Source organism: Larus michahellis, unplaced genomic scaffold (genome assembly GCF_964199755.1).
Source record: "Larus michahellis unplaced genomic scaffold, bLarMic1.1 SCAFFOLD_119, whole genome shotgun sequence".
Classification (NCBI taxonomy): domain Eukaryota; kingdom Metazoa; phylum Chordata; class Aves; order Charadriiformes; family Laridae; genus Larus; species Larus michahellis.
This window is the reverse complement of record NW_027435979.1, coordinates 535,724-548,087: the sequence shown is the minus strand read 5'-3', so window position 1 is coordinate 548,087 and position 12,364 is coordinate 535,724. Positions and strand designations below refer to the sequence as shown.

Genomic DNA, 12,364 nt, shown 5'->3' with positions numbered 1-12,364 from the left:
GGGGGGGGGGGGGGTCCTTGCCATTTGGGGGAGATTTGGGGGTTTTTGGCGTCCAAGGGGGGGGGGTTTGGGGTTGGGGGGGGTCCCTGCAGCCCCCCCCCTCACCGTGCCCCCCCCCCCCAGAGCTGTGTCCCCCCCATCGCCCTATACCCTGCCCCCAGGCTGGATGGTGGGGGGGCGGGGTCCTTGCCTTTTGGGGGGATTTGGGGGTTTTTGACATCCAAGGGGGGGGGGTTTGGGGTTGGGGGGGGTCCCTGCAGCCCCCCCCCTCACCGTGCCCCCCCCCCCCCAGAGCTGTGTCCCCCCCATCGCCCTATACCCCGCCCCCAGGCTGGATGGTGGTGGTGGGGGGGGGGGGGGGGGGTCCTTGCCATTTGGGGGAGATTTGGGGGTTTTTGGCGTCCAAGGGGGGGGGTTGGGGTTGGGGGGGGTCCCTGCAGGCCCCCCCCTCACCGTGCCCCCCCCCCCCCAGAGCTGTGTCCCCCCCATCGCCCTATACCCCGCCCCCAGGCTGGATGGTGGGGGGGGTGTCCTTGCCTTTTGGGGGGATTTGGGGGTTTTTGGCGTCCAAGGGGGGGGGTTTGGGGTTGGGGGGTGTCCCTGCAGGCCCCCCCTCACCGTGCCCCCCCCCCAGGGCTGTGTCCCCACCATGGCCCGCGCCGTGGTGGTCAACGCGGCCCAGCTGGCCTCCTACTCCCAGTCCAAGCAGTTCCTCCTCGACTCGGGTGAGCCAAAACCCCCCCCCGATTTCGCCCCCCCCCAAGAGAAAAAAACACCACGTTGTGTTTCTTCCCCCTCCTTTAAAACCGGGGGGGGGGGTGTGTGTGTCGAAATTATGATTTTGTGTCGTGTCCCCCCCCTCTCAGGGCATTTTCGGGACGACATCTTCTGCCACTTCTGCGCCAGCATGATCAGCGGGCTGGTCACCACCGCCGCCTCCATGCCCGTCGACATCGTTAAAACCCGGTGGGTTCATTAATTTAACACCCCACCCCCCCCTTAATTAACCCCTCCCGTTTAATTAGGGCCTTTTTGGGGGGGGGGGCACCCCCAAACCCCCCCCCGCCCGCCTTTTTAACCCCCCCCCCCGAATTGGGTCTCCAGGATCCAGAACATGCGGACGATCGACGGGAAACCCGAATATCGCAACGGGCTGGTGAGGGGGGGGCACGTTTTGGGGGGGGGGGGGGGACACGACACACATTTTTAGGGCGGGGGGGGGTCCCTTCACTTTGGGGGGGCGTGTTAAGATTTTTAGGGGAGTCCTCAGTGGTTTAGGGGGGGCGTTTCCCAGTTTTTTCGGGGGAGCCCCCAGGATTTTGGGGGGGGAGGGGTGTGTGTGTGTCGGGGGGGCAGAATTTGTTTTAGGGGGGGGGGTCCCCACCTTTTTTGGGGAGTTTCCCAGCATTTGGAGGGGGGGGGTTCTCGGTGGTTTTGGGGGGGGTTTCCCAGCATTTTGGGGGGGGGTCCCAAAGATTCGGGAGGGGGGATCTCCCCCCCCACCCCCAATTTTTGGGGCCCCCCCCACCGGGACGTGCTGGTGAAGGGGGTGTCCCAAGTTTGGGGTTTTTCCCCCCACTTTGCAGGGGGGGTTCCCCTGAATTTGGGACCCCCCCCACCCCGGCCACGATTAGGAAGGGGGTGTCCCAGTTCTGGGGGGGGGGGGGGGGGTGTTTCCCGCCATTTTGGGGGGGGCGTTCCTCAAATGTTGCGGGGGGGGTGGGGTTCCCCTGAATTTTGGGACACACCCCCCCCCCCAACCCCACCCAGGCCACGATTAGGAAGGGGGTGTCCCAGTTCTAGGGGGGGGGCGTTCCCGCCATTTTGGGGGGGGGCGTTCCTCAAATGCTGGGCGGGGGGGGGTTCCCCTGAATTTTGGGACACCCCCCCCCCCAACCCCACCCAGGCCACGATTAGGAAGGGGGTGTCCCAGTTCTAGGGGGGGGGTGGTCCTCAAATGCTGGGCGGGGGGGGGGGTTCCCCTGAATTTTGGGGCTCGACCCCGATTTTTGGCGGCGCCCCCCCCGACCCCCGTGCCCCCCCCGTGCCCCCCCCAGGACGTGCTGGTGAAGGTGGTGCGCTACGAGGGTTTCTTCAGCCTGTGGAAGGGCTTCACCCCCTACTACGCCCGGCTGGGCCCCCACACGGTGCTGACCTTCATCTTCCTCGAGCAGATGAACAAGTGGTACCGGCGCCTCTTCCTCAGCCCCTGACCCACGGCCGCCGTGGGGCAGCCCCATAGCGGCCGGGGGGAGGGGCGGCGGCGGCCCTGCAGGGGTGTGTGGGGCGTCTCGTGGTCCCTATGGGGGCCGGGGGGGGGATGTGTGTGTGTCTCTGTAGGGGCTGGGGGGGGATGTCTCGTGGTCCCCGTGGGGGCTGTGGGGCAGCCCCATGGCACTATGGGGGCTGTGGGGCAGCTCTGCGGGGCCTGGGGGGGGTGTCTCATGATCCCTGTGGGGCAGCCCCATGGCGCTACAAGGGCTGGACAGTGGCCCTATAGGGACTGGGGGGTGTCTTGTGGTCCCTATGGGGGCTGGGGGGGTGTCTCCTGGGCCCCATAGTGGCCGTGGGGCAGCCCCATAGCACCTGGGGGGCAGCCTTATGGGGCCTGTGGGGTGTTTTGTGGTCCCTATGGGGCAGCCCCATGGCGCTATAGGGGCTGGAGAGTGGCCCAATGGGGGCTGGGGGTTGTCTCATGGTCCCTATGGGGACTGTGGGGTATCTCATTGTCCCTATAGGGGCTATAGAGTAGCCCTATGGGGGCTGTGGGGCAGCCCCATGGCTCTGGGGGCTGTAGGGTGTCTTTGTGAGGTGGCCCCATGCTTCTATAGGGCTGTAGAGTGTCTCTATGGGGGCTGTGGGGCAGCCCCATGGCTCTATAGGGGCTATAGGGTAGCCCTATAGGGGCTGTGGGGTGTCTTATTGTCCCTATGGGAGTTGGAGGGTCCCATGTGGGGGGAGGGACCCCCCATAGGGGGGTCCCCCATAGGGGGGTCCCCCATATAGGGGGAGGGATATGGGGCAGCCCCACGGCCCAATGGGGGCTGGTAGGGGGTCCCTGTAGGGGCCTATGGGGTGTCTTGGTGTCCCTATGGGGGCTATAGGGCGGCCCAACATCCCTATGGGGCAGCCCCGTGGGGACTGTAGGGTGTCCCTATGGAGGGCTATTGCGTGTCCGTGGGTCTCTACGTGCTATGGGGCAGCCCCACATCCCTATGGGGCAGCTGTGCGTCCCTATAGGGGCTGTAGGGTGTCCCTATAGGGGCTGTGGGGTCTCTCTCTGTCCTATGGGGTGTCTCTGGGTCCCTGTGGGTGCTATGGGGCAGCCCCACGTCCCCATGGGGCAGCCCTGGGTCCCTGTAGGGCTGTGGGGTGCCCCCCATGTCCCTACAGATCAGTGCAGCCGTTGGCGTCAGATATGGGGTGCTGCTATGGGGCGACCCCAAATCACAGCCCCCCCACCCCCCCACCGTGGGGCTGGACACCTGGGTCCCCCTGACTTGTGGGTCTGGGGGGGGGGGCAGCCCCATATCCCTCCCCATATCCCCCAGTACCTGGGGGTCACAGGTCCCACGGCATCCCCCCTGCCCCACACGTCTCCCTCTGCCCCCCCAACCAGCCCAAGGTCAATTTTTGGGGGAGTTTCGGCATTTTATTGATTGTCAAGGACACGTGTGGGGCAGGAGGCCCCCAACCTCTGCCCCACAGTGGGCTCCCCGCCCCCCCCCGTGCTGTGGGGCACCCCACGGCCCCGTAAAGTGCTTCGTTAATGACTCCTCGTTATAAAATAATTAATTAAAATGAAATCATGACGAGAGCGAGCAGTGGAGTGGTTGGGGGGCAGACCCACGGCAAGTGGGGCCTGACCCACAGGGCGGTCTGCCCCATGGCAGGGCTGGGGGGGCTGCCCCACAGCAGGCCGCGCCCCCCCCCCCCCCTCCCCTCACTCACCCGCAGCGGCCCCGTCTCCTGCAGCCGGCGGCGGGGGCCGGGCCCGCCATGGCCCGGGGGGTCCCGGTGGGTCGGTCCCGGTGGGTCCGGGGGGGTCCCGGGTCCGTCCTGTCCCCCCGCCCCCCCCTCGCCCCGCCCCCTCCCGGCCAGGCCCCGCCCCCGGCGGCCCCGCGCGCGCGGATGGGCCTGGGAGGGGGGGGGGGAGAGGACCCGGCGCGAGGCGTTCCCGCGCTTTTCTTCCCGCCCTTTTTCACGGGGCCGGGTCGGGGGGGGGGGGGGACGGACACGACGACGGGACACGGGACGATGCCAGAGGCGACATTTTCCCCCCCCCCCGGAGGGGACGGGAGAGGGGACACCGGGCTCCAGGAGGTGACAGGGGAGGGGACATTGGTCTCGGGGGTGTGGGGGGGGTGACAGGAGGGAGGACCCCCACGATGGGGGGGGGAGGTGACAGGGAAGGGGACACCCCCCCCCCCCCCTCAGTCCACGCAGAGGCAGCGAGTTGATGGAGCCATTTATTGCCCCCCCCCCCCCCCCCCCGGGACCCCCACCTTGGGGGGGGGACACACACCCAGGTTTGGGGATGGGGCCCCCCCCCCGTCGTCTGGGTGTCCGTGTCCCCCCCCCTCAGGTTTGGGGGGTGCCCCCTCAGATGGGGGGGCCGCCGTCCCCCCCCGGCAGCTGGTCCCCGGCCAGCAGCTCCCGCTCCACGCCGTCGGCGGTGATGGTGGCCAGGCGGATCACCCCCCCGCTGGAGCCGTCCCGCCCCATGGCCAGCGCCAGCCCTGGGGGGCAGACATGGGTCAGGGACCCCCCCCCCGACACCCCCCTGGGCCCCCCCCCGCTCCAAACACCCCCACGTTACCCCCGTAGGTGCCCCTGTGTCCCCCCCTAAACTGCCCCGGGCCCCCCCGCCGCGTGCCCCCCAAACGCCCTCTGTGCTGGCCATGCCCCCCCCACCCCCCCAAAGCCCTCTGTGCCCCCCTGTTGCCCCCCGAGTCCTCCCCCCCCCCCCCCAATGCAAGGCCCCATCTGTACCCTGCCATGGCATCCCCCCCCAGACGCCCCCCCCCGTGCCCCCCCCCGGCCCCACCTCGGGCGACGAAGTCCCTGCCCTGCTCCCGGCTCATGCCGGGCCGGAAGGTGGCGTCCAGGAAGCCGTAGATGTAGGAGCTGCCGGAGCCCCCCACCGCGAAGGGCTGGCGCAGGAGCATCCCCCCCATGGGCACCACATACACCTGGGGGGGCACAGAGCGCCGTGGGGCAGCCATGGGGAGGCGACCCCCCCCCCCCCGCCCCCCTCCCCATGGGTACCAGGTACAGGTGGGGAGGAGGAAAGGGGGGGGGGGGGCTACGGGGAAGCAGGCGGACACCCTATGGGCACCACGCACACCTGGGGGGCTATGGGGCAGCTATGGGGCGGGGGGGGTGGAAGGGGGGTATGGGGCAGGGAGGGAGATGCCTGAGCCCCCCCCCCCCCACTGTGAAGGGCTGGCGCAGGAGCATCCCTCCATGAGCACCACATACACCCAGGGGGGGACGGGGGGCGGCTGTGGGGTGGCTATGGGGCAGAGAAGGGTGCTGTGGGGCAGAGAAGGGTGCTGTGGGGCAGAGAAGGGGATAATAAGACATGGAAAAAGATGCTGTTGGCAAAGACACGTGGTATAGAATAGAAAAGGAAACGCTATGGGGCAGAAAGCCCTGCTATGGGGCAGAGAAAAGCACTATGGGGCAGAGGATGAAATGTCAGTATAGAGAAATGGATGTTGAAGCGTAATGAGATGTGTTAGGGGGTAGAAAGCGCGATGCTGTGGGGCAGAGAGCCCCGCTATGGGGCAGAGGGGAACGCGCTGTGGGGCAGAGGAGGGTGCTATGGGGCAGAAGCCCCGCTATGGGGCAAAGGATGACGTCTTAGGTGGGAAAAGCAGACGATGAACGGCGGCGAGAGGTATTACAGCACAGAAGGAGGGACGCCGTGGGGCAGAGAGCCCCGCCGTGGGGCAGAGCCCCCCCACCTGCCCCCCGCGCCGTGGGTCCCAGCCGGCCACGATGACGCCGGCGCTGAGCTCCTCGCGGTAGCGGTAGCAGCTCTGCTGGAAGAGGCGGGCGGCCGTGCCCACGCGGGGCGGCTCCGCCAGCTCCACGCTGCGGGCGGGGCATGGGCGGGGTCAGCCGTGCCCTGGCCACGCCCACCCACCACACCTTGGCCACGCCCTCCCCAGCATTGGGCCACACCCTGCCCCACCCCCACGCCCCCCCGACCACGCCTTCCCCCTCCCCCCCCGGCATGCCCATGCCCTGCCCTGCTCCGCCCTCACTCTGACCACCCCCCCCCGGCCACACCCTGCCCCGTGCCCCGCCCGTGACCACACCCTGCCCCGCCCGGCCCCGCCCCACCTGTGGAAGCCCAGCTGATAGGCCACGGCGTCGGCCACCGCCTGGGTGTCGGCGGCAGAGCCCGAGCGGCAGCAGAAGATGAGGTCATGGACGGGGGTCAGCTTGTCCGTCACCCGATTGGCCACGTACGACCTGCCCCGTGATGTCACCGTGATGTCACGGCAGAGGCCACACCCCCCCCTCCCCCGCCGCCCCCCGAAAGGAGCCGCCCACGTGGGAGTGACGGCGCAGGTGACAAGGGAGGGGCTGGGGACACCCGGGACACCCCCCCCCCCCGTCACGGTGACATCATGGGTGACACGAGTGATGTCGTGGTGATGTCACGGGGAACACGATGGGGGCGTGGGTGACATCACAGGGGACAAGGGAGGAGCTGGGGACAGCTGGGATCACGCCGTTACAGTGACATCATAGGTAACATGACGGGGACACGGTGACATCAGCGGGGCCGGGGACAATGGGTGGCCTCTGGGGCTGCCCCCATGGTGACATCATCGCAATGACATCACAACGCCCACACGAGTGACACGGTGACACCCCCCAGGGCTGGGACCCCCTCAGCCCCCCCCCCGGTGACATCATGGTGACGTCACGGTGACCTCACCCGGTGGTGGTGCGGGAGTCGGCCCCGATGACGACGCCCCCGTCGAACTCCACGGCCATGATGGTGGTCTGGGGGGAGGGGGGGAGCTTGGGGGGCTCTGCCCCACAGACTGCCCCATAGCGCCCCCCCCCGGCCCATAGCGATCCTTCTGCCCCACAGACTGCCCCATAGCCACTCCCCTCCTGCCCCATAGTGACCCCTCTGCCCCATAGCCACCCCCCTCCTGCCCCATAGTGAACCCCCCGCCCCACAGCCACCCCCCTCCTGCCCCATAGTGAACCCCCCGCCCCACAGACTGCCCCATAGCGCCCCCCCGGCCCATAGCGACCCCTCTGCCCCACAGACTGCCCCATAGCCACCCCCCTCCTGTCCCATAGTGACCCCCCCCAGCCCCACAATTCCCTTCCCCAGCCCCACAACCGCGCCCCCCAGTCCCCCATGGGGCCCCCCCCAGCCCCACAACTGCCCCCCAGCCCCATAACTCCCCCTCCCCAACCCCACAAGGGGGTATCTCTGCCCCATAGCCCCCCCCCGAGCCCCATAACCGGTCCCCCAGCCCCACAACTGCCCCCCTCAGCCCCACATCTCCCCCCCGCCCCACTCACGCCGGTGCTGACGGGCTCCCGGCCCCACTCCTGCCCCCCCGCGGGCCCGATCCCGGCCCAGGGCTCGGCCGCGGCCGCCCGCACCGTCACCGCCGCCGCCATCTTCCCTGTCGCGCTTTACGACGGCGCGACGCTTTTTACGACAACGTGGGGAGGGCGGCGCCGCGGTTTACGGCAGCGCGGCAGGGACGGCGGGACGGCCGGCCGCGCGCCTCCTCCCCACCCCCGGCAGCGCCCCCCCGGCGACCCCCGGTGCCCCCACGCCTCCTCCAGACCCCCCCGGTATCCCCCGGTGTCCCCACGCCTCCTCCCGACCCCCCCCCCGGCGACCCCCGGTGTCCCCACGCCTCCTCCCGACCCCCCCCCGGTACCCCCCGGTGTCCCCACGCCTCCTCCAGCCCCCGCCCCGGTGTCCCCACGCCTCCTCCCGACCCCCCCCCGGTGCCCCCCGGTGTCCCCACGCCTCCTCCAGCCCCCGCCCCGGTGTCCCCACGCCTCCTCCCGACCCCCCCCGGTACCCCCCGGTGCCCCAGACCCCCCCCCGGTGCCCCCGCGCCTCTTCCAGACCTCCCCCGGTGCCCCAGACCCCCCCCGGTGCCCCCCGCGCCTCCCCCAGCCCCCGGCAGCCCCCCGCGATCCCGGGCCCGGCGCGGGGCGGGTGACCAGGCCGCTGCGGCGCGTCTGAGGCGGGGGGAGGCTGCGGGGAAGGTCTGCCGTGACCCTCACCCGCGCCTCTGCGTGTTCCAGCGGGTTTTTCTTTTCTTTTTTTTTTTTTTTTTTTTTTTCCCTTTTTTGTCCTTTTTTTTTTTTGCAGGCGGCGCAGAGGACCCTGCCGGCCGGAGGATTTACCCGGTTGCCCGACCCTGGTTTTTCTCGTCCAGGTGGCTTTTCTCGGCCCTCGGGAGCCACGTTGAGGGAGGCCAGGGACGAGGTGGGGAGTTTCGGGGGGGGGTTCAGAGGTCTTCCCCGTCTTTCCCCTCCTTCCTCGTCTTTCCCCTCCTTCCCCGGTTCCTTCTTTCCTCCTTCCCCCATCCCCTGTTCCCTCCTTCCCTCTCTCCCCGTTCTTCCCCCCAATCCGCATTTCCCCTTTCTTTTCCCCGTCCTCTGTTCCTCCTTTCCTTCTTCCCCCATTCTTCCCCTCCCTGTCCCACATCTCCCCTTTTCTCCCCACCCGGTCCTGTTCCTCTCCCCCTTGTTCCATGTTCCCCCTTCCTTCTTTTCCCACGCTTTCCTCTCCGTCCCCTGTCCCTCCTTTTCTCCTTTCCCTGTTCTCTTCCCACATCCGCCGTTCCTCCTTTCCCTCCTTTCGCCATTCTCCCCTTCCGTTGCCCGTTCCCCCTTTCCTTCTTTCCCAATTCTTCCCCCCGTCCCACATTTCCCCTTTCTTCCCTCCCCGTCCCCTGTTCCCCTTTTCCTCTTTCCCCACTCTCCCCTGTCCCGTCCCCTGTTCCCCCTTTCTCCCTTTCTTCCCTCCGTTCTCTCTTCCCCCTTTCCTTCGCCCTGTCCCCCCCCCGCCAGCCCCGTACCTGGTCCCCCCTCTCCCTTCCCTTCCTCTCTTGTCCCTCTTTTCTCTCTTTCCCTCCGCCTTGTCCCCTTTCTCCCTTTCCCCTTTCTCCCCTTCCCATGTCCCCACTTTGCCCCTTGTTCCCCCCGTGTCCCCCCAGGGCCCCATCCACCTTTTCTGCCTTTTCCCCCGTGTCCTCTGTCCCCTCTTTTCTCTTTTCGTTCCCCCCGGTACCGCCTTTCCCCGTTCTTCCTCCCCGGCCTTTCTTTCTCCCCGGTCCCGTTTCCCCTTTCTGCCTTTCTTTCCCCCGTGCCCCGTTTCCCCGTTCGTCCCGTTCCCCGTCTTTCTCCTCTTGTCCCTTGCCCGCTGGTTCCCGTTTCTTCCCCCGTGTCCCCTTCCCCCTTTCGTCACCCCCGTCCCCCTTTTCATCCCCCCGTCTCCTCCCTTTTCCCACTCCCTTCCCCACCTTTCTCCCCTGCACCCCTTGTTCTCTTCCCCTTCCTCCCGTCCCATCTCATCCCATCCCATCCCATCCCATCCCCTTCCCCCCATCCCATCCCGTCCCATCCCGCTATTCTTTACCCCCGTCTCCTGTCCCCCCTTTCCCCTTTCTTCCCCGCCCCCTTTGCCTTTTCCCCCGTCCCTCCTGTCTCCTGTCTCCCTTTTCCTCCTTTTTCCGTTCTTCCTCCCCCGTCCCCCATTTTCTTCTTCCTTCCCCCGTTCTCTCGCCACCTTTCTTTCCCCCATTCCCTGTTTCTGCCTTTCCCCTCCCGCCCTGTTCTTCCGTTTACTCCCATCCCCTTTCCCCCCCCGTTCTTTCTCCCGTTGTCCCTGTGCCCCCATTCCCCCTTTCCCTCCCTCTTCTTCCTTTCCCCCCTTTCCCCTTTTTTCCCCCCTTCGTCTCCTTTCTCCCTGTCCCCTGTTTTCCCCTCCCTGCCCCGTGTCCCGTCTTTCTTTCCCCATTCTTCCCCATTCTTTCCCCATTCTTTCCCCATTCTTCCCCCCTGTATCTTGTCCCCCGTTTCCCTTGTCTTGGTCTCCCATCCCCCTTTCCCCTCTCGTCCCTGTCCCCCTTTTTTCCCCTTATTCCCCCCCAGTGCCCCCTTTCTCGCCCCGTCCCCCGTCCGTTCTTTCCGCCTTCCTTTCCGCGCCATTCCCCACTTCTCCCCCCTTCCCCTTTCCTCCCCCCTCTCTCCACCTTCCCCATTCTTCCCCCTTTTCCCCGGTATTCACCGCTCCTGCTCCTGAGTGACCCCTTTTCCCTCCTGTTCTGCTCCATGCCTTGTCCCCCCCCTTCCCCCCCCCCCTTCATCCCTTTCTCCTTCCTGTTCCACTGTCGCTTCTCCTCTTCCCCTTTCCTTTACCCTTTTCTTTTCAACCTCACCTTTCCCCTTTTTTCCTTCCCCTTTTTTCCCTTTTTTTTTACCATTTCAACACCCCTTTCCCCCTTCGCTTTCCCCCTTCGCTTCCCCCTTCGCTTTCCCCCCTTCGCTTTCCCCCCTTCGCTTTCCCCCTTCGCTTTCCCCCTTCGCTTTCCCCCCTTCGCTTTCCCCCCTTCGCTTCCCCCCCTTCGCTTTCCCCCCTTCGCTTCCCCCCCTTCGCTTCCCCCCTTCGCTTTCCCCCTTCGCTTTCCCCCCTTCGCTTTCCCCCTTCGCTTTCCCCCCTTCGCTTTCCCCCCTTCGCTTTCCCCCTTCGCTTTCCCCCCTTCGCTTTCCCCCCTTCGCTTTCCCCCCTTCGCTTTCCCCCTTCGCTTTCCCCCTTCGCTTTCCCCCTTCGCTTTCCCCCTTCGCTTTCCCCCTTCGCTTCCCCCCTTCGCTTCCCCCCTTCGCTTCCCCCCTTCGCTTCCCCCCCTTCGCTTCCCCCCCTTCGCTTCCCCCCCTTCGCTTTCCCCCTTCGCTTTCCCCCTTCGCTTTCCCCCTTCGCTTTCCCCCCTTCGCTTTCCCCCCTTCGCTTTCCCCCCTTCGCTTTCCCCCCTTCGCTTTCCCCCCTTCGCTTTCCCCCCTTCGCTTTCCCCCCTTCGCTTTCCCCCCTTCGCTTTCCCCCCTTCGCTTTCCCCCCTTCGCTTTCCCCCCTTCGCTTTCCCCCTTCGCTTTCCCCCTTCGCTTTCCCCCTTCGCTTTCCCCCTTCGCTTCCCCTCCTTCGCTTTCCCCCTTCGCTTTCCCCCCTTCGCTTTCCCCCCTTCGCTTTCCCCCCTTCGCTTTCCCCCCTTCGCTTTCCCCCCTTCGCTTTCCCCCCTTCGCTTTCCCCCCTTCGCTTTCCCCCCTTCGCTTCCCCCCCTTCGCTTCCCCCCCTTCGCTTCCCCCCCTTCGCTTCCCCCCCTTCGCTTCCCCCCCTTCGCTTTCCCCCCTTCGCTTTCCCCCTTCCCTATTCCCTGTCCTCTTTCCCTTTCACCTTTCCAGCTTTCCCTTTTCTGCTTTCCTTCCCTTTTCCCCAAGCCCCTTCTCCTCCTTCCCCGCTCTCCTTTCCCCATTCCCCTTCCTATTCTCCGTCCCATTTCCCTTTGTTTCCCTTTCCCCCCCTTCCCTTTTCCGTCTCTTTTTCTTTTCCCCTTCCTGTTCCGCTGTCGTCTCTCCTCGTCCCCTTCCCATTTTCCCCTTCCCGCCTTCTGCCAGTCCTTTTGGGTGACCTTATGGATTACAGCACCGGGGATTCTCCCCCCACCCCCCCCAAAAAAAAAATTAAACCATATGGGGGATCTCATATTTTGATGACATTTTTTTTTTTTTGGCCTAAACACAACTTCAAACAAAGTTTAAATTGTGTAGTTTACAAACGGACTCGCAGCGTTTCAGCCGTAGCGCGTGGCGCGGGGTCCGCGCGCAGCGGGGGGATTTGCTCGGGGGCTTTACGAAGAGGCGCCCGAATGCGGCGGATTCTCCCGGCGTTTGGGCAGCGCCGTCCCGGTGCTCTGTCCCTGCCCGCTTTCCAGCGCCGCGTTTCCCCGGCGGCGTCTCCCGCCGGCAGCGCCGCCGGCCGGGCGTCCCTCCGGGGGTGGCACCCAGCAGCGCCGTGCTGCGGTTGCAGCCACGGATTTTGGGGAGGGAGCGTCACGGTGTCAGCCCCCAGCCGCGCGAGCGAAGCCAAATGCGTTCACAGCGTTAAGTGTTTTTATCGGGTGCACAGAAACCCGGCGCAGACCTTTCCCCCGACGGGGACGGGACGGGGCACGTCCCAGCACCAGCGAGAAGGTTTCGTGCTGCGCCGGGAATCTCCGAAATTGCAGCAATTGGCCCCGGTCCCGGCCGCGGGGGCTGAGCTGGCGCTGGCCGCGCTGGGGCTGGGGCCGGGCCGTTTCCCCAC

General features: G+C 66.7%; 2 protein-coding genes across 2 annotated transcripts; one reads left to right on the top strand and one right to left on the bottom strand.

Moving 5' to 3' along the window:
* Positions 1–568: 568 nt before the first annotated feature.
* Positions 569–3,817, top strand: SLC25A11 (solute carrier family 25 member 11). The gene is made up of 4 exons (XM_074571382.1): positions 569–725; positions 867–966; positions 1,105–1,156; positions 2,058–3,817. The coding sequence occupies exons 1-4, from the start codon at positions 650–652 to the stop codon at positions 2,211–2,213; spliced, it is 384 nt and encodes a 127-aa protein (XP_074427483.1). The 5' UTR covers positions 569–649; the 3' UTR covers positions 2,214–3,817.
* Positions 3,818–4,458: 641 nt separating this feature from the next.
* On the bottom strand, positions 4,459–7,716 carry LOC141736806 (proteasome subunit beta type-6-like). The gene is made up of 6 exons (XM_074571381.1): positions 7,561–7,716; positions 6,956–7,023; positions 6,352–6,483; positions 5,970–6,099; positions 5,048–5,192; positions 4,459–4,739 (listed from the first exon to the last, which is right to left on the bottom strand). The coding sequence occupies exons 1-6, from the start codon at positions 7,660–7,662 to the stop codon at positions 4,603–4,605; spliced, it is 714 nt and encodes a 237-aa protein (XP_074427482.1). The 5' UTR covers positions 7,663–7,716; the 3' UTR covers positions 4,459–4,602.
* Between the last annotated feature and the right edge of the window lie 4,648 nt (positions 7,717–12,364).